The following is a 26,997-nucleotide window of genomic DNA, read 5'->3' on the forward strand; positions in this document are numbered from 1 at the left end:
TACTTAGAATATTAGAGGTCATTTATGATTAGAAAGGGAATGCAGGTTATGTACATTTTTAGTTAGTATTTCTTACATTCCATGCCTTAACATCTAAACAGTGATCTTCACACACAATTCTACCCTCAAAAATAATGGTATCTCATTCCAGGATGGAATCACTCGAGGTAATCTACTTATTTTTCCTTTCCTTTATAGCTTGTATTTAGTTAGGATGAAATTCAACATGTACTTACCCTTTCTCTGTTTTCCAACACTGAATAAAACCAGCAGCTCTCCAAGAATATAAGATTTAACCAGAAAAGAAAAGTTTCTACAGACATACAAAACTACCATTCCATACACTGCATGGGATTCATGTTTGCTGGTCTGAACAAGTAAGACATTGCATAGTCTCCATAAACTCTAAATTGATTAGGACTAAGTTTCAGAGAATAAACATCTGTCCCTGCAAAAAAGCTATGTTTTATAAACAATCCTTGGTCTCTTTTTCAGAGTCCAATTTTTTGGAATCATGGGGGGATGTGTTGGGCAAAATCCACAAGTTTGAAACATTCCTCCCTGTATCAACCTATCAGAAATCCATGTTTAGTGCATTCTTTATTGTATTTCATGAATTCTCCTTTATCTTCAGTTAATCAATTTACCAAAAGAGTAAGACAATGGGCTTTTAGTAGCTATAATAACTGAGGGCCTCTACTTGAAAGACAGGAAGTAGTATTAAGTATTAGAATCACAATTGTGTTAGGTTGGGATAATCTACTGCATATGTGTTACACAGTTACCTTTAATAATAGCAATGAAGAGGTGAATGAAAGCCAAGTTTATTCTTGAAAAAGTAAGAGACTTTTTCTCTTGACTAGGTTCCAAGAGTCATACTGTTGGAAACTACAGCCCTCCTACTCAATAAAATACAGAGATAATTTCATTCCACTCTATCCTTTGGGGAAAAAAAAAAAAAAAAAAAAAAAAAAAGTACTAAAGAAGCCCCAGGTAAGATTCTTTCTGTTTGGTCTAGAGCTCTTTTTGTGCCATTCTTTTTTTTTTCATTCTCTTTTTTTTTCATCATTTGTTATGCTAGATAGACATAAAAGACACGATTCATTATATTTTTTAAAATTACAACGGTGACTCCAATTTTTAGATCCAAGAACATAAGCTGTTAATTAAAAGCATCTAATTGCCTTTTAATAGTTAAGTATAAGAAACGTTTTAATAAAAACAGTTGCTACATTTTGTTAATGTTTGCACAAAACTTGAAATTGAATCAAAGTTGCAATTAGCTCTATTTATATTTAGCTTTCTAATAAAAAAAATGAATTTATTGCAGGTTAATACCAGCACAAGTAAAAATTGGAAGTAAAAGACTTGAATATTAAGAACTATTTTAAAAACATCCTAGAGTACTATAATGAAAACACAGGACTACTGTTTCCTACAGATTTATGTTCTCTGAGTACAAAAATCTCATATTCTTCCACATATGTCCTTCAATATTTCTTGCTAGGCAAGAATTAGTTGTATGTGGTAAGACAAGAACTGCAAATGTGATAACTGACCTGTCTATAAGCATACACTAACTGGCTGATATCTGATTGCTGCCAGAAAGAATACGTAAAAGATGAATTTTGTTTAACTTTCTTTCAGAGCAGGCCTAGGAAACGTCTCTCTCCTCTACCTAGCTATCTATTTCCATGACAGTCACAATTAGGTAACTGATACAGCTATCCATCTTTCAAATTTGGTTTAAATTATTTGAAATTAGATTAGAAAATGACAGACAGATGGGAAGTACAATCACATACAATTTCTTTCCTTTAAAATCAGATTACACAACAGACAAGGAAAAGAAAAGTAGCATGTTTGTATATAGTGCTTATATCTTGAAAGCAGAAGAACAATGTGTTTTAAAAATATTTACTACGTAAATTAATGATGGATTTTTCTATGGCACAGGGAAGCTGACTTCATGAATGATTTTACTAAATTCAAAGGAACTATTTATATTCATATTTTACATGGCTGTCAAGCACCCCAATGGAAAACATGACTAGAACGAGAGTATTTGTTTACTGTCACCATGAAGATCATAATCTGGTTTGCAGCAATAAGCTTAATTTTCTCATGAATTAAACTCTCCTAGTAAAGGAGTAAAAGAGACTCAAAAAAAAAAAACAAAAAAAACACACAAAAAAACAAAAAACAAAAAAACAAAAAAAAAAAACAAAAAAAAAAAAACACAAAGAAGACAGGCAGTTATTTGCCAGTAGTTAATTATATATACTTTGGATGACTATAGAAGGCAGTAATCAGGTTTGGTTTTACAATTAGGATGGTTTTCATGAAGAGCAGGATTACAACATGCTCAAGAAATGTCCTTCTTATGACACTGGGGTGCAAAAAATGTAAGTAAGAGCATAAGATCAAAGCATGTACACATAACTGTGACAGTCATGGTACATGAAAGGTATGTTAAAATATTTATCTGCAGGAAGAATGGGAGAGCAATACACAAATGATCCTTCAAAGAGCCAAATGTAACACAATCGGAAAAGGTACTCACTGGCTGAAACAAAATAAATTCTCTCCTATCTTGAACATCTACAGAGTATTTTGGCATATTTATTAATCTTCTGTTTTACTTATGAAATGCATTATGTTATTGGAATTAAAAATATTTAAGATCGAACAATGTAATAGACTGTAACCAATATATGACTTGTCATTTTTGAGAATAGTTCTTTACTTTCTTTTATGGTATACATTACAGTGTATGCAGTCAAGCTAGGTAGTTCATAATGGAAGAAAAGCTTTTCAATATCAATCTCTCTTTATCTCTCTTTTTCATTTCATATCTTCATACAAACATGTTAATAGTATAACTTTACTTTTAAAGACAATTCTGTATTCACAGAGTACATGTATTTACTTTTAGCCTTTGGAGATGGAGGAACTTCTGGAGACAAAATGCAAGACTGATGTTCTGCACCTTCCAGTGGGCGTTCCTCTGAAACACTTGCATTTCCTGTTTCCATATATTCTGCAATTTAAAGATATAAATACATATAAACTCCAGAATGAAGAAGATTGATTCTAATCAAAAGTATATTTCCTACTTCCTTTTTTTTATGAAACCTCTTCCAGTTTTCATATTAAAATCTTGTAAATACTCATAAACACTGCCGCAAGGCATTTATTGAAAATATTGTAAATCATTATAATGGCCAGTTACCTCCTCTAATCTACTGAAACTGTTAGAGAAATCTAACTGCAAGAGTAATAAGTTGTATCACTATATTTTTCCTATCTCTTTGAAATATCCATATTGCTTTTGAAATATCCATATTACTTTTCCATTATATTATTACTGTTGAAAGAGTTTTCTTTTGTTTTAAATCTGTTAAGAAATTTTAGTCAAAGAATCATAGAATGGCTTAGGTTGTAGGGGACCTTTAAGATCATCTAGTTCCATCCCACTGCAATGGGCAGGATTGCCACAAATTAGATCAGGCCTCCCAGGGCCCCATCAAACCCGCCCTTGAATGTCACCAGAGATGGGGCATCCACAACCTCTCTGAGCAACCTGTTCCAGCACCTCACTGCCCTCTGAGTAAAAAATTTCTTTCTAACACCTAACCTAAATCTCCCCTCTCTTAGTTTAAAGCCATCCTCTCTTGTCCTATCAGTATCAGACAGCGTAAAATATCAGTTTTCCTTTTGCATGTAAAGTCCCTTCAAGTACTGGAAGACCACAATGAGGTCTCTCCAGAACCTTCTCTTCTCCAAGCTGAACAAGATCAGCTCCCTCAAACTTTCTTCAAAAGGGAGGTGCTCCAGACCTCTGATCATATTAGTGGCCCTCCTCTGGACCTCATCCAACAGCTCTGCATTCTTCTTGTGCTGGGGGACCGAGACCTGGATGCAGTAGTCCAGAGGGGACCTTGCAAGGGCAGTGTAAAGAGGTCAATAACTTTCCTCTCACTGCTGGCCATCCCTCTTTTGATGCAGCCTGGGATACAGTTAATCTGCCGGGCTCAAGTCAAGATATTCAAGTTAGCAATAAGTAGAAATATTGATACTGAGAAGATAAAATATTCTGCTTGCAGTACAGAGACTAAGTACTTGAGAAAAAAGGCACTCTCAAAAATTTAGATATAATTAATAGTCTAAAAAAGTCCATTCTAAAATTTTTCTCTTTTATTTTTTAAAATTTCCTTTGTACCAACTTCATGAGCATGTTTATAAAAACAGACGTGAAATGATGAATGAGACAAACTTCAAATTTGCTATTAATTTTGTATAAATATACATTTTCACGTGGATTAGTACACAGCCTAGCTCAAAAAAAACCTCTAAGACATAAATGAACATTATTGCAGAATAGATATTAAATTATTAGTGAGAAACTAATTTATGTAATAGTGTTTTTTTGTTTTGTTTTTCCAGCAGAATGACTGGTTTCCAGTTCAGGCAGTTATTTTGCATCTTCACTTTCTTGATTTCCTGAGGTTTCTTATCCAGATAGTAAGCACAACAGTGAATAACCACTTTCATCAGTATCACATTGGACAAGTAAAGTGTTTCTGGGAACTGAAAACTTCCTGATTTGATTTTTTGCAGTCTACAATGTACTTGTTTAGCTAGTTTTATTTCTGTTTAAATAACAAATCCGATAACCCAAATACAAACTGTGATGAAATCGACATCTTAGAAAATGAAATTGGAAATGGCAGAGAACAGCATGTAGTTTTAGAATGCTTTGCAGGTTGTTATTTCTTAAGATTATGATTTGAAAATGTAATATAGTAAGTCAGATGGTTTGCAACGGTCCGTTGGAGAAGCTGTCATAAATTTCTCCATATGAAAACATGCGGTTTTTTTTTTTAGTTTAATACTTAAAGCAAAGAAGCAAAGATAATTTTTAAGTAAGGGGCCATGTGAAAACCGTAGAATCATAGAATCATCAAGGTTGGGAAAAACCTCCAAGGTCATACAGTCCGACCATCCATCCTTCACCATTATTTTCCAGTAATTCATGTTCCTCAGTACAACATCTAAATGTTTTTGAACACCTCCAGGGTCAGTGACTCCACCATCCCCCTGGGCAGCCTTCTCCAGCGCCTGACCACTGTCCTGGAGAATAATTTTACCTAATGCCCAACCTTAATCTGCTCTGGCTCTTGAGGCCTTCCCTCTTGTCCTATTGCTAGTTACATGGGAGAAGAGGCCAACACCCACCTCCCCATCCCACCACAACCTTCCTTCAGGCAGTTGTAGACCGCAATAAAGTAGCCCCCAAGCCTCCTTTTCTCCATACTAGAAAGTCCCAGTTCCTTCAACCACTTGTTCTCCAGACCCCTCACCAGCTTTGTGCCCTTCTCAGAACATGATCCAGGGCCTCAATGTCTTGTAGTGAGGGGCCCAAAACTGAACATGATACTCAAGATGTGGCCTCATCAGTGCTTAGTACAGAGGGATGACCACTTCCCTGCTCCTGCTGGCAACACTATTTCTGATACAAGTCAGGATGCCATTGACCTTCTTGGCCACCTGGGCATGCTGCTGGCTCATATTCAGTCATGTGTCAACCAATACCCCCAAGTCTGTTTCCTCTGCACAGTCTTTCAGCTACTCTGCCCCAAGCCTGCAGTGTTGCCTGGGGTTGTTGCGGCCAAAGTGCAGGACCCAGCACTTAGTCTTAGTGTTATCCTTGTAAAATACATAGTGCAACACCTACAGCTTCAGACTTCTGTGGTACTTGTACTGTTAACTTTATGCTCTTGAAAATTTTACTGTATATATGCAAAAACAATAAAGTGATGGATTCAGTTGTGAGAAGCTCATAGACTAGGTAAATGAGAACTTACACTTATCAAAGGAACAGACACAAACCAAGTTATCTATTTTAGGAGCCAAATACAAACTACTCAAAAGCAGTGGATGCTTTCACCCACAACAAAATTCACCTGCAGCTAGCTAGAAACTCATCTTCCATGCCTTTCCAAACTTAATGAAAAAGATGAAGTTGTTAACTATTATCTCTGCTCTGATTACAGTGTAGCTTAGAGACTTCTCTGGATTCTATCACTCTCCTCAAAACAGAAAGACAAGCTTAGTCAATTAGATCAGTTCACGACCAGAACTGTTTCCACAGTTGTAGTCTGAAAGAGTATAGAGAAGAGAGTTCTGCAACAGGGGAGGGTGAAGTCTGCTCAGGACGCAACCTGTCAGAATCATAGTGCTTCTCCAGCTCTCTGTGTCATCCTGTTCCATATTTCACAGACAGTGGACATGACTAGCACAGAATGAGGGAAGCATATGTTAATACATGCACTTCAGAGATGGCTCTTCACCAAACTGCTTTGGGAAGAATGGAGTATTTTACATCTGTTGACTCAAACTGCAGATTACAGTTCAGTGAGGATTAATCCAAAGAATTTGAAAATCTGAAAATGTTCCAGAAGGGTTCCTCACTTCTGTAACGTGTGCTAGGCCAAAGTCAAGCAGAAGGGAAGGCATTAAGATGTAGGCAGACACACACATCTGTCTTGCAGAGGAGCCCCAGGAATATCAGCCATAACAGAAGATGCCCCAGCTGAGCTGGAGCTGTTGCTAAACATCCAGGGGCAGTGAAAGCTTTGGCTCAGGTCAACCTGCTCTAATTTCAGTTCCTCCATGTTCTCATTCCTTAGTGAGGTCAGGATTTTTGCTTAATTTATAAGCTCTGGCTTTTAGAGAGAGAACTTAGACCTTTACTTCTATTTTGTATTATTATTGTTAATTACTTAGTATAAGCTTTTTGACTTTTATTTTGATAGGCAATGTAAGCAAAGCAAAGAGTTAGAATCACCTAGAGTTCCTCCCTAGAGTGACTTCCGCTCAAAGAAAAGGAAAAAAGCCAAATCTGACTAACATAAAAATATGAACACTCACCTTTTCAAATGGAAGAATCTCCAATAACTAGATCAGGTGAATAAAGCAGGCCCACAGACACACATCCCCAGCACGGCCTGTGTCCCTGAAGAACAGCCTAATTTCTCTGTGCCCTCCTGCACAGCCATCATCTCACAACATCCTCTGGATACCTCAGGCTTGCCTCCCTGCACTCCCGACACCTGACTGAGTACCTTAGCTCCACCACATCCTATCTCAGCTCTCTAGAAGCAGCTCCCAAAGTGCCCCAACCGTTCCCCTGAGAAGGAGCAAACCCCAGCCAACCAGAAGCTTCATGACCGATTTCTTCCTACTCACAGCATCAGTGGTTACACGAAACCAACTGCTAACTGCTGCCTGCACATCTAGTAAGGCAGCAGGCATGAGCTGAGACCAAGGCTGGACTGCTCTAGTCTCCTGCATTTCAGAGCAGAATTCTGAATGACTCAATTTTAACATGATGCCAGAGAAAAAAAAATCTAGATATTCTGGTGTAGGCGCGTAAGGAGACATGTTCAGGGATGATAAAAAGACAAGCACTGGAGCTATGATTCTGAGATAGGTGAGGAAGGTGGTAAATAGTGGATTAATTAATTAACAAACATAGTTTATTAAAGTGCTATACAGTACTTTATAAAGGGAGTTGATGAATACCCAGGAAAAAAAATAAAGGTGTTGGAAGTGCTGGGGAATTGACATCCCAATTCTTTTCCTCCCACAAATATCTAATAAATCTTTGACTGGAAAAGTCTTTCAGTGAGGCTGCAGACTTGTACTGACGGGAATGGAAAATCTATTTGTCCACAGAAAGACAGGAAGAGAGAGAGAGAGAGAGAGAGTGGACTAAAGCTCTGTGATAACAACATTGCAGCTATGTATGCAGGGGAGAGAAAATAGAGTCCTGGTTCTGTTTCCATTTCAGCAGCTGCTTATGTATTTTCCACTTATGAATAATTGGGTAACATGTACAAACTATGTTAGTTTCTTAAGCACCATCAGTAGAAGAGATAGGAAGTAACTTTCTACTACATCTCCTTCCATATTGCCTATACGCAGAGCTTACTGTGTCTTTTTGGTGTTCCCATCATTTCTCATCTGTATAACTATCATCTTTTTTTTTTTTTCTTTCTTTTTTTTTCTTTTTTTTTCATAATAGCAAGAATTCTGTTTCCAGAAATAGTAAAAGAGCAAGATTCTAACAGAAAACACACTGGGCTGGGGAAAAGGGTTGAAAGATGGTATAGTGTGCACCTGCGTCACGTTCACATGTGCTGAAACTAAAACACAGCTGGTCGGTTTAATTTTAGGCCTACTAGCCTTGGCAACATCCCTTTCATCTTCAATGGCTAATTATAAAGCTTTAAGCGCCAATACTGTTAACTGCTTCAGCACTGAATGCTGTTGTTTCCTTACATCCAAGAAATGAATGTGCTAATTCTCCAATCTTTGAGCATATAATGTCAAAACAACTAATTCTTCATTACCATGTAAAGTATCTATACTGTAATAAGTATTTTTAACTAAGCTCAATTCAGTTCAGACCTGAGCCAGACACAGAAAATGATGAAACATGTATGAAAGACATAGAATTAAAATTTAACTGTCATTCTAATCTGTCTGTAATTAACAGGTAATAAAAAAAAAAGTTCAGGTAATGTATAGTTTAGTTATTTGGTTTTGGGTTGCTCTTGAAAGGGGTTTCATTATTTATTTGCCATTTATTAGATAACGAAACAAACTCTCCAGGAAAATGGAAGGCTTTTCAAGCACCATTTTTTTTTCTTCTGCGGGAACTTCAATTACAGTTTTCTCAGGATGGTTGAACAGATTTAATATTGCTACTTCCACGAACTGTTTCTACGGATGTAAATTAATTTCTTCTTTTAGAGAACTTTTTTCCATTCAAAGAAATTTCTCATCAATTTCTTTAAAACTACTCATAATTCTCCATGAACACTTTTCTTACAATTTTGCTACACCTCTGTATATAGCACTGAACACTATCTATCAATCTCACCAGTAATACTGGTCACATTACTTCCTGGTTTGTTTCATCAGTCTGTATCTATGCATCATTCAGCCTCTGAATTAAATTTTGAAAGCTAATATCTTGTAGCAGGAATATAACATAATGCTGTATGTTAATACTATAAACTGTACAGTGACACTTTAAGACTTAACTTGGATTTCTAGGTTTCATAATAATATCAAGGGGAAAATGGTAGAAATTAGTAAAAATGCCAGAAGATAAAATCTTACTTTCACCTGCCAACAAGGTGAAAGAATCAATTCAATACATTATATTGACATAGAATCATATAATCATACATACAGAAAATAAAATAGAAAGAAACAAAATTCAGCAAGTAATTGTCTGACACCATTCATTTCATCTCTTTTTCCTTTTATTCTACATGAAGGACATATGTAAACTTGCCTAGATAATCATTGGAACACAGGAAGTTTAGCAGGAATGTATTTGGAAGCCCCTACTCTACCTCAGCATTTGCCCTTTCTTTGCATGGAATTCATTATCCACTGAAGTTGAACTCAATTAGAGTACATTAAGGTTTCTCAAATTCCCAATGCTTCGCTGATTTTTTCATTTACAGTGAAATAAATGCCCATATTTCAATGAAAAATATACTCAACTAGCTTTTTGGAGACAGGGTAGATCTGCTGTATCATCATCAGTGCTAGTACTGAATCCTGCCATTCTTGTTCTTGATTTTTCAACTTCATCTCAAAGTTCAAACTTTATCACGGATGGTTAAAGGTTTAGTAAACCCTTTGCTGATGAAAAAGAATCTCAGTAAGCTCTACAAAAGGGGCTTGTTCAGTTTTCTCAAGTTTCAAAATGACATTTTTATAAACATTTTTCATTCTTCCACGTCACTTCTGATTATAAGGCAGACCAAGCAAAAATAAATAGCTGTTTGTTATAAGTCATACTACTACAAGCTCAAAGTATTAGTAGCCTTCTTCATATTTTCAAGGCACACGTGAAAAAGATATTGTGTCAAAGCACAAAGAAGCTTTCAAGTTGATAGATTTCTTCTTTTTGTGATAAAAACTAGGAGCAGGTACTGACCTACAAAAATGACAAAACCTTGAGATGGGCTTGGGTGTGGATATTACTATTTGACACAGAGCAAGGGTACTTTAAGAAATTGTTGATTGGTGGGGTTGAGACTATCAAACTGTATCAAATTTAGAGCTCTCTTCTGCTGATTCCTCTCCACTTTTTGATGAACAGTTCTGCCATTTCCCTGGAATAAAACTAACTCTGGGACCTATATCATATAAGAGGCAGGTTCATTAAAGCAAATAGACATATTTATATAATTACAACACTGATTTATATTATTTTAAATACTGTTACATATATGTAATAAACTATATAGGTCACTCTGAATGCAATCCCTCCAATTTATTTCCATGGAAACTAGAACGCACACAAAGAGAACAGTAACACTATTTGATAGTACAAATTCTCAGCTACTAAACACTACTTTTGAACACAGTCACCACCATTAGCTATGCATTTTCACCAGCAATGAACACGAACCTGCACGTCACACTACTAAAAATCTGCACCAGAAAAGATGACCAACAGTTCCACAGTTGTTCTGATGGTGTTGCTGTAACACACCACCCACCACCTCATTATGCTCATATCCACTATTTGGTCTCCATAAACATTCAGCAAACATAGATTTATGTCAGTGGGTGCCATTTCCTCTGCATGGAGGAATTCAATGACACACCTTTGCTTCATACCCACGTCCACATCAGATGCCATTCTGTCAGACTGCCCCTCTGTTGCCATCTGTCACACAGCAACAAAATGTAATGGCATGTTGGTGGGAAGGTTTAACCTCTACCATGGGCTGACATAATAAAATGGGAGACATTACTTTTGGAGCAGCCCTTGCATATTATTAGTTAATAAACTGAATCAGATCAACTTGCACTCTACTGTAAACAAGGAATAAGGAAGAGAACTGTATAGCTGGAAGTACTTAAGGAGGAAAAGAAAATGGGACAAAAGGAAAAAGAAAATAGGAAGGAGGGAAAGGAGTTAGACAACCCTTTTCAGTAACAGTGAGCTCTAAATTCAGTTCATCTATAGCATGAATCAGTACCTTAAAAGAATATCTCCTCCCCACCTTGCAAAATCTTAATTATACTTGTGGAAACTTTCTTTCTTTTGTACCACCATCTCCCTCACTGGAAAAGTTTGTTGAAGCTAGCTAGGCAGTGTGTAAAGAAAAGAAAACCTGAAGAAAGCATGCCGTCTGGCCACATCATCATTTTCCCTAGGAGATGTTCTTACGATATGCAGATATGCAGATACGATGGAGACTGATGCATGAGCTAGTACACTCTTAGCATCCGTAGTAAACTGATTAAAATGGCTCAAAGACAACAAGAATCAGTACAAGTGTAGATGCACTGCTGATACCTGCTGTCATCACCTTAGTCAAATACAGCTAAAGAAAGACTATTCTGAAAATGAAGATAAGAATTCCATGCAAGACAAAATATATGTGTAGCACTAGTTATTATGTATTAGCTCATGGCTAACTGTTAAAAATTGAGTTTCATGAGTTTTATATCATGAAACTGAAGAAAGACAATAAACACATGCAAAAAAAAAATTGTTTCTGCCATAATGACAAGTTACTGCCTGTTGTGTTGTTTTTTTTTTTTTTTAATTTTAAAGAAAACGAGAAAGGTTTTGCCATAAAAGGTTTTGAAAGTTTGTCATCATTCTTCAGTTACATTTGTTATTTATGAATGAATCAAGCCTTTCAATTCTATTTTACCATCGCAATTGAATAGAAGTGCAGTGAAACATTATTTTCCGATGCAGAATGTACAAAAAGTAACTGCAAGTGACACACCATACTAATGTCTACTGTCAGAAAAAGGAAGGATATTCAACCAATTAATTTTGTCCAACTAGCAAACAAGAATTTTCTTTTCAATTCAAAAAAGAACTCTTGTTGTGTAATGAAATATTTTCAGTGTAGAGTTGCAATATTAAGTCTTATGCCTCCATATTATTCTGATTTGTTCCTACAGATGTAACTGAATATGACTTACCTTGAAGCAGAGCAGCAATTTGGAGTGATTGTTGAGAGGGATGCTCTTTAAGAATATCTAAAACTGTTCTACCCAAACTGTCTTTTATGTTGGTATCAACTCCTGAAAAAGAAAATGATTTCTGGTGAAAATTTTAACCCAAAGTACATCTAAGTGTGGCATATCAGACTCAGTTATCTGACAAATCAAATGCAAGCAGTTAAACAAGTGTAGTAGATTATCAGCTGTGCTACAGTTGAAGTACAACATCCATTTCAGTTTAAAGCATGAGTAGCCTAAAAATCACCTGCTGACATGAATTGGTTTTATGTTTCTCTTGCTCCTGGTGATATAAAGTAAGCTTCTTAAACCAAATTTGAGAATATTTATAACAGACTGTTACTATGAAACAGACATCCTAAAAACAATTCTTTACAAAATCAAGACATTTTACAGAATCAATTTTATATTTTAATAAATTTTATAAAACTAAGATTGTTTTTCCTGCCTGGATTCTAACTCTTCCCAGTCTGCTGTAATTCACCAGGGATTTTCTACTGCATAGTATGAGTGTTGGGAGAAACACAGAAATAGTTATTTTTGTTGTTTTGTAGTTCCTGGAAGGACTGAAATATCCATGTGTGGTATAAGGGCTGTATGCAAAGTAAGAACATTTCCTCACAGACTGTTAAACAAGTAATTGGCTCGAATCAAGAACATAAGCATCAGTATGTAAGTTTGAGGCTTATCTTAGATAGGTTTCTGAGAATGTGGTGTAGATGATGCTGCATGAATCCTCCACTTTGTTTTGTCTTTAGGAATGTTTGCCTGATAGAGTAAGAATGAAATTTTTTACTTTAGATGTACTTTCATAAGAAGAAGAAGGATGAAAGATCCTAACAAATGGAATGAGATTCTTCTCAGAAAACTATATAGAGGAAATCAGAAGCAGCAGGATTTATGAAGATATTGAGGAAGCATGAAGGGATTGATTTCTCTACTCAACAGAAAAGACTGCAGCTCTTGCTGTTTCCTGACCTGATCGAATGTTTCCTAATTTATTTATGAGAAAGAGACATTTGTTTTCTCAATGAAAATAAAATCAAGATATTGCTGAGCTATCAAAGCTGATTTTCAGAGTCCAGAGACATCAACTTACACTTCTCCTTTACAATAGCTATTCATAATATCTGAGTCTTCTTTGAAGCAGAATTAAAGAAAAGGAGATTGCTAGATGAAAAGGGATCAGGTAGAAAGCATTGCCAGAAGGTGTTGAAGGAGTTAATAATGAATGTTCTACTCTGCTACCTTGTAAAATTATATAGTTGTAGAGGCTATAACATGTACTATTCCAAAAGAGGTATTATTTATCTGTGGTATAAAGCTTCCCTTTTTCTGAGATATTCTCCATTCCTTCCTCTTTTGTGTGAATTAATATAAAAAGACTGCCTTTTTGAGGGCAGGTGCAGATTGGTTTTTGCCTTTTTTTTCAGTTATCCAAACAGAAAAACATCTTGGAAAAACTTTTTTTTCCAAACATAGATCTCAGATCAGATAGATATGCACTAGCTGGGATTCAGTAAAAGAGCTCTGAGCATGGCATTTCTTCTTTTGCATTGCATAACCCCGCAAGCACTGACAATAAAAATCAGTAAGATCCCTCACTACAACAGAAGTTCATGCATCTCAGAAGAGTTGTCTGTGAATATTCACATTTTATTGGTCTTCTCATTTATCTGGGAACACAGTTGTCTAAATGATCAATTTAACTCAAATAAGAGTTAAAGTATATGGAATCCCCAATGTAGTAACTGTCATCCCAGAAGGATGACAAACTTCCTTCACAGTGGTTGTAGAACAGGTAAGGGAGCAAAGCCAACAGACATTTTAGGTCCACTCCGGTACTACACTCAGTCGACTACACTGCTGTATAATCTTCAAGTCATGTAGACCACTACAAGCTCCAATAAATGGAACAAAAAAAAAAAAAAGAAATACAGCAGTAACATCTTTTATTTCCTAGCTAAATCTAAATATACTTGGCTGCCTTTCAGAGTAAATTAAAAAAATTATGTAGTCATTTTATTTTCAGAACACTCAGAATACAGTGGCATACTCTAAGTCATGTAAGGAATTTCTTTGTCTTAGTAAAAACATTGATTTTCTTCCCGTTGTGTATATTATCTTCTTATTCTAAAGGAACATTAGCTCAGTGAGAAGTCATGTAATTAGATACATAAAGGCTGAGAAATAAAGCAGTAATTTGTATAAACAAGATTTAAGGATGTAAACACCAGGTTAGGAATATTAAGAGTATTTGGTGTTTCCTGTAAGTTAAATTTACCTGTTTCAAGCAAAATGCGTGCCACTTCCACCTTTCCAAACAGGGCTGCTTCATGTAGTGCACTCCCTTTTTCTGTCTAGAAGAACAAAAATATTTTGACAATTAAAATACAAAGCTAAAATACCAAGGAATCTTTTTGAAAACAATACATTTAGGAATAAAGTATCTATTTTTCCCTCTATTTTATCTACATGTAAAAAATATTGAATGGGCAAGAAAAAATACTATCCTAAGATAATTTTTTATTCAAAATGACAATGTAAATTCTGTCAGTTCTACCATAAACGCTAATAACTAGATAAGGAAATATAATAGGGATATTATAAATTTGTGAAACAAATGAAACTACACTTATCCAAAATTTCTAAACTCTTATTACAAGCAGTGAAAATCTAGTTAATACATTCAGTGGAACATAGCTGTTCAGCAGAGACAATTTACACGTACATAGCTACAATTAAGTACTTTAATCTGTAACTGGATTATGCCCTTGATTGTCAATTCAGTTGTATGGTAGAACTACCCTGGGATATCCCACCTGGCCTCCAGTTGATGTTCCAGTCGATGCTCCCATTTAATGTGCATCATATCTGCTCCATGCAGATGTCTGTGGTAACTTATGACATCTCCAACAGTATTAGATGTCTGTTTAGATCATTTGAATCCTGCCTTAGGTAACTGTGAACCTGATTTTGCGGAATTCTCTTACACAAAATTATTTGTGAACGGAAATTTTGTTCAAATAAAATTCACATTTCTGAAAAGAAACTAACTCTAAACAAATTATCTTTCCTACTATTTATATTCCTGGCTGTTACTCAAGAATCTGTAGCATTAGCTATAGATTGAGAATAGCATTAACAATAGCTAACATACTATTAGATCGCACTGAATCTCCAGCTCGTCTATTTTTTCAGAGAGAAAAGTAGATTTTGAGTGTTTTTGAATCACGATCAACTGTTAAAGGTTTGGCTGGTTGTATTATTTGGTTTTGTTACATTTCTATCCAAACACATCCATGCCATTTTTGCTGTGATGGAAAGACTTCGAAGACTAAAGGTATTTTAACTCTGAAACAAAATAGTAGTTCATCATTTATTAGCTGTATCAGAATGCAGTGTTACAGAGATGCAAAGACAGGATATTTAGAAGTAATCAGTAATCTTGAAGTTTCATGTGACTGCAGAATAAGCATGTTTGAACAATTGCACCTGAAAACAATTTCGATGCCCTTAATAGGAACACTCAACTTTTTATCTTTCTTCATACTTGGTGCATTGATGCACAAAGCAGAGTATGAAAAACATTATATAGTACGTCAGGTATAACAGTAAGATGGAGAGAAAAATGAAGTAAATAAGAGAATATACATATGAAATACATCCTCAAAACAATTTTTGATCTTTCAAACTTCAAAAAATCCAAATGGATATTCACAGACTTATTCTGAACAAGAAAATTAAGTATTCAGTTTTATTTAGAAACAGTTTCAAAATACTTTACTTAAAAGTATCTAGAGAAGTTTTCCATTAACTGACAAACCTTAACACCAGATGAACCTACAATGACATAGTGCAACCACAAAGGTAAATGCAGAGTGCAAGTTGCAGCTCAGAAATAACCGGGCGTGGAAACAGTTCTCATAAAAGGCATTGAAATCTAAAGGCCTGATTACTGAAAAACACATGAGCAATCTCACAAAATGCTTTGACACAGCATATTGTTCTCTCTCTTCAGAGTTTATGTTGGTATGGCATTTCCCTTAGATTGGCTACTTGCTGACATTAATAAACCTCAAGACTATTGATTGGATCTAGTACTGTTAACACAGAGTTCACTGTCAGTACAAGCTCTCCTGGAGCCACCAGATAGAGTACTGTTAGGGATCACTAAGATGATCAAGAGACTGGAGCATCTCTCTTGTGATGAAAAGCTAGGAGAGGTGGAACTGTTCAGCCTAGAGAAGAGAAGACTCAGGGGAATTCTTATCAATGTCTATATATACCTGACAAAAAGTATTTTAACTCTGAAACAAAACGTTAGGAGATACCTGAGGGAAGAGTGGAAAGAAGACAGCGTCAGGCTCTTCCCATTGGTGCCCAGTGCAAGGACAAGAGGCAACAAGCATAAACTGAAATATAGGAGATTCTGTTTGAACATAGGGAACTCTTTATTATGAGGTTGACTTAGCTCTGTCACGGGTTTCCCTGAAAGGCTGTGGAATCTTCCTTCTTTAAGCTATTCTAAAGCTGGCTGATCGTGGTCATGGGCAACCTGCTCTGGGTTCTTGCTTGAGCACTGTACCAGATGAACTCCAGAGATTCCTTCCAATCTCAGCCATTCTGCAATTCTGTAATTACACTGATGCATATGCCAGTAATGCAGTTCACAGAGGTTCGGTTCTACAGATGATGAAGTGCCGATGCGGAAAACAGATGTACCTTGGCTGAAAATGCAGAGGTATTTCTGTATTAAAAATAATAAGAAATATTTTTCGGTGGAGAAAGTCAACACACTTTAGTGATAACATCTATCTTGAATCCATTGCACTGGGGTGATTTGAGACTGAGAAGAATTAGTGCTCCTGTATGCCAAATCAATAGACTTGAGGACAAGGAAGTAGACTGATCCTTAGACTCATTCCTCAGCTAAGAGGTGGAAAAGATCCTGCTATAGTCAGAACTGGCAGCAGCCTTTTCTATTGATCAAAAGTCCCCAAATCTGAGAGACTGGAGGAAAGGCAAGTAACAGTTGGCCAAAGCATGTATCTTGTAAGAACTAAAATGAAGATTAACATAAGAGGAAATTTCTTTTTGAGGGTTAAACAAGCAACGTGAGAGTTGAAAGATTTATTGTTCTCTAACCATGAACCAAAGCTCTGTTATACATAGATGCAGTAGAGAAACTAAACCACTTACAAATTTAATTCATAAAATTGGGAGAAAAATACAAAGCCAAGTGACTCTTTTTTCATTTTGCACTTTCTTGGGGTATTCCATGGTGGTATTTCCTGTAATATCAAAACACAATCCTGAAACACTTTGCAAGTATTCTGGCACTGCATGAGTTACAGGGCAGTCTTTGCTTTACAACTCCAAGCTATCAGACACTGCTAATTAATGCCATTTTCCAGAAAAGAGGTATAGATTACAAGCAATCTACTGGAATAAGGAATTTGAAATGCACCCTATATAAGCAGTGGACTGAGCTGTCCACTGCAGAGGTGATTTTCTAAACCAGAAGAGAAATATTACCAATAAATTAAAAAAAAAAAAATCATTCTGGAACATGAAGATATACATGAAGTATATTTGTAAGATGTGTAATCCTGCATGAGATGTTACAAAAATGAATGCTGACACAAATCCTAAAAGCTCTAGGCAGGATTTCATGGTAATAGAGAATACCTAATGAGTGAATCAGATCCTTCTTGACCCAAAAAAAAAACTGTCCAGAAGGCAGAAATGTTCTTATTACCAGAGCACTCCGTTACCAAAGTTCATTTTAACACAAAGAAAAGGCTGATCCTCAGGATGGACAGGGCCAACACAACAGGCAGAATAGTTACATATCCCTTTGTCACTGTCCAGGTGGAATACAACTTGAAGAGAGAAATTAGTTTTTTTTCCAGTAGCAGTAGAGCACATTACACAAATTGAAAGTATTAAAATGTAGGCAAATAATTTATCTACTGTTACATGAGATGCACTAGGGATTTTAAGTATAGATCTTTTTTACTTATAATGGTGTACGTAGGTGCTAATGCATTCTTGTTGTCTATATTACAGCAAGTAAACTTAAAATTTGTAAACAGTATTCTCTGCTTCACTTCATGAAGTTTTCATTGCCTTAGATCATATAACTTGAAATCTAACTATCTGGAAATTCTTCTACACTGACCCTTGATGCATGAAATATATTTTCATGATTCCAGTGAACTAAAGTCTGCATGAGTTTACGCCAATGTATTACATATTGATTTCCTGTCTTAAGTTTTCTGTGACAAAACAGTCTCTGCCCCAAGTAGTTTATAGCTAAATACGGGCACAGTGTCACAGCTGGGCATACCAAACAAGAAAGGATAGAAGGACATTTTGAGTAGGAACAACAGTATATACAGATCAACTTGGTGTACAATTTGCAAACTCATGTAAAAGCATCAAGGGTTTTATTATAATTTTTGTTTGTTTTTTAATTATGTAAATATGCACTAGCATGTAATTAGGTCACTTGTTTAGTGCTTATTCATCAGCAGTTTACTATAGGCTTGATATGAGTCTCAGAGATGCTCTGAATCACGGAGCGGTAGCTTTGCAAATTGATTCATGGAATACCCTCCACACATAGTAACAGCAAAAAAGGCCACAGCTCTTTGCAGAAGAACTTCAGTGATAAGCAATGGAGACTGCTGTCATTTCTGGGTCAGACAAGGAAGGCAAACATGGGTAAATAAAAGTGGGATAGGCAGAGAGGGACAAGGTGTGAAAGTATTTACAGTCATAAAATTACTACTTACACGAAACATACTGAACTATGCAGTATCTTATTTTACAGAGGGCCCAAAATCTATCACTCACCAAAACCTGTGTATTTTTCACGTTTCAATTAAAATGAAAACTTCAAAGCATAAAGCGATGAAGCAGATTTCTATTGCCCACTTCTAAATAATTTCAGATAGAAAGATATTGGGTAGACCTGGGAAATGAATAAAACGTGTGATTAATTCAATCAAAAATTAAATGCTGTCTATTATTAGTCCAAATATTTGCCATGACTAAAAGTGCTCAGGGAGAGAAAGATAAGATGGCTAACGTAAGCTTCCCATTTAAACAAATAAATATTTACATTTACAGAGTGATAGCAGATAGGCTATTTCTATAATTGTCTCTCTACATTCTGATACCTCTTTACTGCTGATAAGCTGAATGTATTTAATGTGCACAATTTTATTTACCACTCGAGATTATACTTTGTATATTATTCTTTCTCAATCATTGATGCAGAGCAATTTAATGAATATTAAAACAGCTGAGTTCAGTTTTAAGTAACATGCTGATACTGTTTGCTCTGCTCATTTTAATGAGCTGCCAGAAATCATCAACAAAGAAGTTTTCGGAGGTTACAGAAGTTAATGATATGCGCAGAACCAACTTGCCGATACACTAAGATGCAGAATGAAAGAAACATAGATGGAGAAAATTGATATATTTTCTAAAAAAATGAATAAATTATACTCCCTTATGGCAAGTAGGTCAAACACAAAAGAAACAAGATTCTCAATTGCAAAAATTAAAATAAAAATACCCCTGACTAAAAATAACAGAGAAAAATTGGAATATAACTTAAACAAATTGGAATGTCACCATAAATAAATTAAAAAAAAAAAAATCCCAGGATTCAGTAAAAAAAAAGCTGGTATAACTGTAGATAGAAATGGCTTAGAAGAATTCACAGTAGTGCTAAAATTATCTAGATTATGTAAGAGGAAGACACTTCTCATAAAAGCACTGTACAATATTCAACCCTCTTGTAACCATTGCTTTGTAAGCTGCCACGAGAGAGACTAATTTTTTTCAATTATTATATTTATTAAGCATCAATTCAGGCATCACTACAATTTCCTTTTGCCTTCTTCCCCATTCATTTTGTCTCACATAGAGAATAATTTATACACCCACAAAACTATATTCAGGAATTCGATTATGTGTAGTTTTTGCATTAAACTCTTGTATTAAGATGTAGTGATAATAAAGGTCAGCTGAAACAAAAAAAGCTGCTTCTTTTAGCCTTTTCAAGTGTATCATTTTCTAAAGAAAATTAAAAATAAATTTAATAAAGTCCTAGATGTAAGCATAATGGTAGGCAAATACACAAGTAAGCAAAGCACCAAAAAAGTGCTTTAGTTTGAAGCAACTAACAATGTAAACATTCAATATAGTAACACTAATGAAAGTAGCAAAATAATTTTATCTCATTTTCATTTTGAAGACATTTGTGAATATCCATCTTCAGCCTTAAGCTATGTTAATATTTTCTGTTTTGTTTGTTGTCATCTGTTTTCATTTATGTATTTACTTATCTTTTAATTATCACTTTCTTTTCCTTAAAAGCTGAAAAAGTGCCTTGATATAAAGTTCAGGAGTAGCAAAAGTACAATCTTAGTGTACAAAGGTTTCAGGTTAAATATGCTTGAAGCTTAAAATGGCTATAAACTTAGCCAAAGTTTAGGTAAAGGTCACAAGAATTATTAGATTGCCTATTCATAAAGAATGCCAGGATGTGGCTCTAAAATAGATGCAATTATATTTATATGATTGTTTTAATTTGAACATAGATAGAAAGCAAAAGCCACCTTAATTCAAAGGATATGATTCAGACTCAGACCTTGTCTGTGTTCTCATGTATGCCACTTCTATTTAAAGTTTCCCCTTTAACACCATTATTTTGAATTGTGTACTGAACAGATAGTATACTGGACTCAACAGCTGAAAGAGAGCACTGACTTCAATTTTCTTTTACATTTATACAACAAAGTATTTAGAAAAAATATTATCACTTACTGGACTTGTTTTAGAATGGGTTAGCCCTGGGAAAACGAGTTCTCATTCAAACATTACTTCAGGTTACCATGACCAATTACACTAAGAGTCACAGATTTAGCAAGCCAGCTTTGTATCATTAAAGCCAACAGTGTAATACATATATTTGTTTATATAAATGATACAGTTTTGAGTATCTAAATTTGTATGCCTCAAGGCAACGTTAAAATATACACTCAGCTTTGGAAATAAGGATTTTTCTTGAGAACATATAATTTGGTTTGTAAAAACTAAATCAGTATTATATATTATCCTGTAACATTTATTACAGAAAATGCAAGTGTATATATATTAAAAAAATGAATTATGTTCTAAAGATAAAGATTAATAAAGATAACAAGAAAGTAAATAAAGATAGGAAGAAAGGAGGAAAGGAAGAAAGAATTTGTGCACTAACTTGGCAGCTGACATCCATTCCAGCCTCCAGAAGCACCTGCACAACAGCTTTGTGGCCATTTCGTGCAGCAAGATGCAAAGGCGTGTGTTTTCTTGTATTACAGTTCATCAGGTTTGGATATGCTTTTATGATCATTTTTACAACACGCAGACGTCCATAAAGTGCTGCCAGATCCAGAGGTGTTTCTAATTTGTTGTTCCTTATTGTAGGGTCTGTTAGCTCTTCCAACAGAACAGCAACTACTTCTGAATGACCGTACTGAGCTGCACAATGCAATGCTGTTTCATTTTCATTGTTCTGTTAAAAAAGAAGTTTGTGTTTAGTCACACAATGGAACTGCTCTGCTTGTATAAATTGCTTCCGTGAGATAACTACCTAGGCAGGGTTTGCAATACAATGTATGGTAATACATGCTAAATGCTTCAGAATGACTCCAGTAAAATTTTACGAATAATACATAAATACATCAGCCTTGTGGGTCTCAAGCAGATTTGATCCCCGTGTCTGCATTGTTACCAATACATTTTTAACATGTCCTAAAATATATGTTGCTCATGAAGATATGCCAAAATCTGTAACCCTTCTTAATTCAACTGTTCCCGAAACCACAGCTGAGTCCTTCATTTAGAAATACTCTGACACTTAAGTCTCTCCTCTCAGTACAGTTGTTTTTAAGCCATCAAAGTTTTCTATTACAGTTCTGAAAATACAGAGTAAAACTGCACAATGAAAGTGTATCAGGTACACACTACCTTCACATAGCACTAAAAAAGTTAGCATCAAGACAATAATCAAAACTCCGAAGAAGGTAAAATAGCTAGTATAGATATTAGGAAGACTTTTTCTATCACATTATGAGGCATATGAGTATTTGTATCCTATGGATTGTATATTTTTTTGCTTTATAAACAACCCCATCCCAAGTTTTTTTCCCCAAACTATTTAATAATCTTAATAATAAATAAATATTGAGAATAAGCAGTATATTCTTTAATTGCTTTCTTCCACTTCTGTCTGTATGCTTGCAATACAAAACAGATGAATAACTTTAGGCAGACAGGAAGGAAATAATTTATAGAGCTCTCTGAATTCTGTATGCCATCTATATTATTAATATATCTTACGTTGTCTCTGTGAAGACTTAAAATAGTCTAGACGCTATAAACTATGCACATTGACTGCTTCTCCTGATAGATGATTTATAAAATTTTGTGACAGTTGAAAATGTTGTAAAAGCCATCACACCATATAAAGAACTACATATTTAATGCAAAGTCAAAAAAAGATACTAAGGAAGTATAAAAATGTTGTTCTGAAGAAAGCAGAAGAGTTAGGTCTGAACATACAGACTGTATATTTAAAGGAAACAACTGATAAAAGTTCTGGAGACAGACAGGAGAAAGTAGAAAAAAAAAAAGATTTGTCTTTTGAAAGACAAAAAATATGAGAGCATCAAAAAAATGAGGGTTTTTAAACAAACCTTTTAAACCTTTAAAACTTTTAAACAGATGCTAGCTAGGATGGTAAAATCCCTGTATAGTACTACCTAGAAAGTATTGTTTCTGATAACAGTGTTCTTAATTTTATAATCAAGAACTAAACATCCTGTTTTATTTTAACATTACTGTTGTTTTCATCTCATCTTGATTTAAAATGACTCAGATGAACCCAAGAGAGAGAAAACGTAGATCAATACATTCTGATAAATTAATACTGCAGACAAGCTCTTGAGGTAAATGCACCACCACACAAGTTGAGGATGCCTATAACTGGAATGCATTTCCTGCTATGTTGCAAGACAGAAGCTGGAAAGTAAGAACAAGGCAGAAAGTGAGAGGTAGAAAGGACTCGATGGCTAACAAGTATTTGAATGTGTGCTTTATTCAGACCCCCACACTGTCTTTCTTCTGTTACACCAACTGTAAATTTCGGTAAAAATATCTACAATTGCAGCACCACGTGGTTATGTTTTGCCTAAGATTGGGGAAGAATTTTTTTAGTACAGTGATATACCCTCAAATCATAGGCATAGTTTATTATTTATTTATTTGTAGAATTTTGTTATTTGTATTATATTTGTAGTTATTTATTTATTTGTAGAATTCATTAGAAACTATTTATAAAAGCACAGATTTTCAACATTTCATAGACAGAAATGTATAGATCAACAGATAATCGCACATAAAATGGCCAATTATTGTAATTTCTGCCAGCAGTTACTGCACTTACATATTCAATGGAAATGGTTTCACAGAGAAATTAGATGTATAGCTTAATTCACACTCCGAGTTTTTACAGTAATTTGCAGAATAAATGGAGTAAATCTATTAGTGCTTAAACTAGGTATCAGTTTTAAGAGGAGAAATAAATAAAATAGTTGGACTTGGACAATTCCTTCTCCCTGTAGAACTACCGTGTTTCTTTACTTTTCTCTTTAAATCTACAAATTGATGCAGAGATCCTGAAATGCTTTACTGCATGCTGCTCACATGCATTTCTACTTTTCCCTTCTCAGTGCTGTTTAAGCCTCTGCATTGTAATCCCTAATGAACATGTTCTAACAAATAGCTTTATGAAAATATGAACTCTGAAAAAATGGCATCTATATTTTTCTCATATAGATAAGAATTGTTAGAGAACACTTGCATTTGGATAGTAAGATTTTTTCAAAAATATAATCTTAGAAGTTATCAGCAAAAGTCTTGTTGCAAGTTATTCATTGTGAGTCAAAACCAAGTGAAATGACCTTCCATTGAAGTTTGGCCTTACCACGTGTAAATAAAGTTTAGAAGTATTTCTTAAATTTTTAATAGTTAATAGTTGATTCCTTTGAATGAAAGTTTCTTCAAATTTGTTGTTGCAATCAAACCAAATCAAATTTCCTCTGCACTATTATTTTAAAATTCAGGAGTATAATAGTTGTGAAAGAAATTCCATAATTCATCTGCATATTCTGTAAATAAAGCAGGGGGAAAAATCAAAGGCAGACAAGGAACAATTATTTTTCAGGCTATTTTGGAACCGATTTTGTACTTCTAGAAGTCGCTACTATTAAGATAAGAATATAATGCCAATGCTTCATTTTGACAATTTGGCTAAGTCAGTAAATACGTTAAATATCTAAATATTATTAATACATCCTGAACTCTTTTCCTTCACATCTCAGAAGACACGTCAAACAGCATTATGGAAATGTGTGTTGTTTATGACGATCGTGAATTGATGCACTGAAAAATTTCATGGCACATTAAATATATAAATGTAAGTGAAATGTCTAATGTGTAGAAAGAGTCAAATTCACAAAACAGAAGAACACCAAGAGTTTCAGAAACGTTCATATTTTTTCTTGTAATTCTTTTGCTATTCATATTCTCTGAATATATATTAAAATATATATTGAATGTTATATTTCTTCTTAAGATGATTCATCTTTCTGCGTGAGACTGTGTGCTCATTTTCTTCTCACATACACTGAACACTTCATACTGAGATATACGTGTCTGTTATTTATATAACTTCTCTGTATAATAGGATTTCTAATCAGTTATATGATTTTATACTGATGACTGTGTGCTACCTGCACAACTTTCTATAAACAAACATGTAAGTAATTTGGGTCTTAACAGCATACATTTTTATTACATTTGGTATTCATTTACTAACAAATTTTGATCTCTTACTACTTACTTGATCTTTGTTCACTTCATAATTTATGTATTTTCAAGTCTTCATCAATAGAGTTTAAACTTTTTTTTTTTCATTCATCTATGTTTTGTAATTTTCAAACTTACGTCAGCTATGTTTTACATACGTCAACTCAGATTGCTCTAAACAGCGATAGGATTATTCTTCCCATAACCATTTTCTGTATATCTATGTTCCCCACCTGCATGAAATAATTGTTGCTTAACTGCTGTACCCTTTAATTTTTAATTTTTTTTTTTAACTTTATGTAATGAGAACAGTAGGGGGCATTCAGAGCTTTAGATGCTGGATATGATCTTACGATGTTAGTTAACTGCATTGTAAATGACTGGAAAGCATTTCAGTTAATTTATAGTATACCACATTAAAACTATTAGTTCATGTAATATACATTTAGGTATCATAAGCTTCTAATTTACTTCTCTCTTTTATTCAATCTCACTTACGTAAGTGTTTAGAAACATTTATTTCACATACAATTTTAATAATAAATGAAGAATGAAGATGTATTACAAATTTGTTGCAACAGCTTTTTTCAAAATGAACAAATTTATTTCCTCAGCTGAAAGCATATGAATTCTTAGTGTGATCTTTAGAAAAACAGAAAAAGTCTGATTTGAATATATTATTTGTTGTGGTGAAAAAGTATCAGAAACAAACAAACAAACAAAACACCTCGACTATTCATGTCTCCAGTATTCAGGAGAAAAATGAAAGCAGGAGAGAAAGAAGGAAAATGAAGCAGAGAAAGAGACAGAGTAGCCCAGAATCTCCGACAAATTGTAGCTTCAGTTTCACAGATCTAAGAACTGCTGTGGTTACTATGAGAAGCCACATGCCTTATTGACCCTATTAGCAAGTAAGCAAAAGTTATAGAAACCACAGGCTCATTAAGAATGCAAAATACAACTACCCAAATGAGGATGCCACTGCGGTGTTACTTGAGGATATGTGGGCGGAGTTGGTTTCCCTTCATTCTATGAAGTGGATAATATCTCCTTCAAAGAGTGCTCATTTAGCATACTAGGTGCCAGAAAAGTGGTCCCCTACTAAAGCTAGCCACTGTCTAGAACAGAACAGGACATTTACTAAGTCAGGACAACTGTGTATGTGTGAGTTTAACTTCAGGGTTAAATATGATTGAGATTCTCGTAAGACTCTTAGGAACCAATATTTCATGTGAGGATTGCTTACACATTTTTATTTATTAAATTTTTGGGTAAAATGCATAAACATCAGAGGACCTTTTTCCCAGTGGATTATAGAATTAGACATCATTCTATGATTCTATATCTCTGCTTACTTGCTCCAGCAATCAAATCAGACAGACAGAGTAGCACACCTAGTCAAGCTCAAGAATATTCTAGAAATTTGGACATGTGTGGAATTGGGTTGCGTGTGGAATTAGGTTTGAATTTTCCAATCTCTCTCTCTAGTTCATAAATAGCTTCCCAGTTTCTGCTAGTAGAGTGTAAGGAATTTCTTGAAGTAAAGGAGCAGCATGTAACCAAGAAGTTACTCTTCTTTATTTTACCATAGAAATAAAATGTAAGAAAACTGTATCACTGATAAAAAGTAATCCTGTAATTCACCTGGATTCATCCTCCATGCAACACCTGATAGGAATGACAAAGTTACAGAAACTCCAAAACTGCAAATCAGTGCACAGAATGACAAGTTTTGTTCCTCGTATTTTTTCTTGGATGAGCCCAGATTTCACAGCATTTCCCAGAATTCTTGATATCAGTGAATTTTATTATTTTATTTTATTTTCCTTTATTTCTTTCACTAATACTTGATATTCAAGTCATAGTTGTTCTGTCGATTGCAATTGCTAAGTGTTCAACCCTAAATATCAAACATATAATTCAAGAGATGGCATCTCACAGTGATGAAGTGTTTGCAGTCTACAGTATTTCTTGTTTTTTTTC

General features: G+C 34.7%; 1 protein-coding gene across 5 annotated transcripts in view; it reads right to left on the bottom strand.

Moving 5' to 3' along the window:
* The window catches only part of ANKS1B (ankyrin repeat and sterile alpha motif domain containing 1B), a 407,202-nt gene that overhangs the window by 333,228 nt on the left and 46,977 nt on the right, over positions 1–26,997 (bottom strand). For all 5 annotated transcript variants that reach the window (XM_085223686.1, XM_085223680.1, XM_085223692.1 and 2 more), the window contains exons 4-7: positions 21,362–21,658; positions 14,366–14,441; positions 12,043–12,144; positions 2,930–3,040 (exon numbers count right to left, since the gene is read on the bottom strand). In XM_085223686.1, the coding sequence (XP_085079812.1) occupies positions 2,930–3,040; positions 12,043–12,144; positions 14,366–14,441; positions 21,362–21,658 (586 nt within the window). The remainder of the gene's footprint in view (positions 1–2,929; positions 3,041–12,042; positions 12,145–14,365; positions 14,442–21,361; positions 21,659–26,997) is intronic.

Source organism: Meleagris gallopavo, chromosome 1 (assembly GCF_905368555.1).
Source record: "Meleagris gallopavo chromosome 1, MGAL_WU_HG_1.1, whole genome shotgun sequence".
Lineage (NCBI taxonomy): Eukaryota > Metazoa > Chordata > Aves > Galliformes > Phasianidae > Meleagris > Meleagris gallopavo.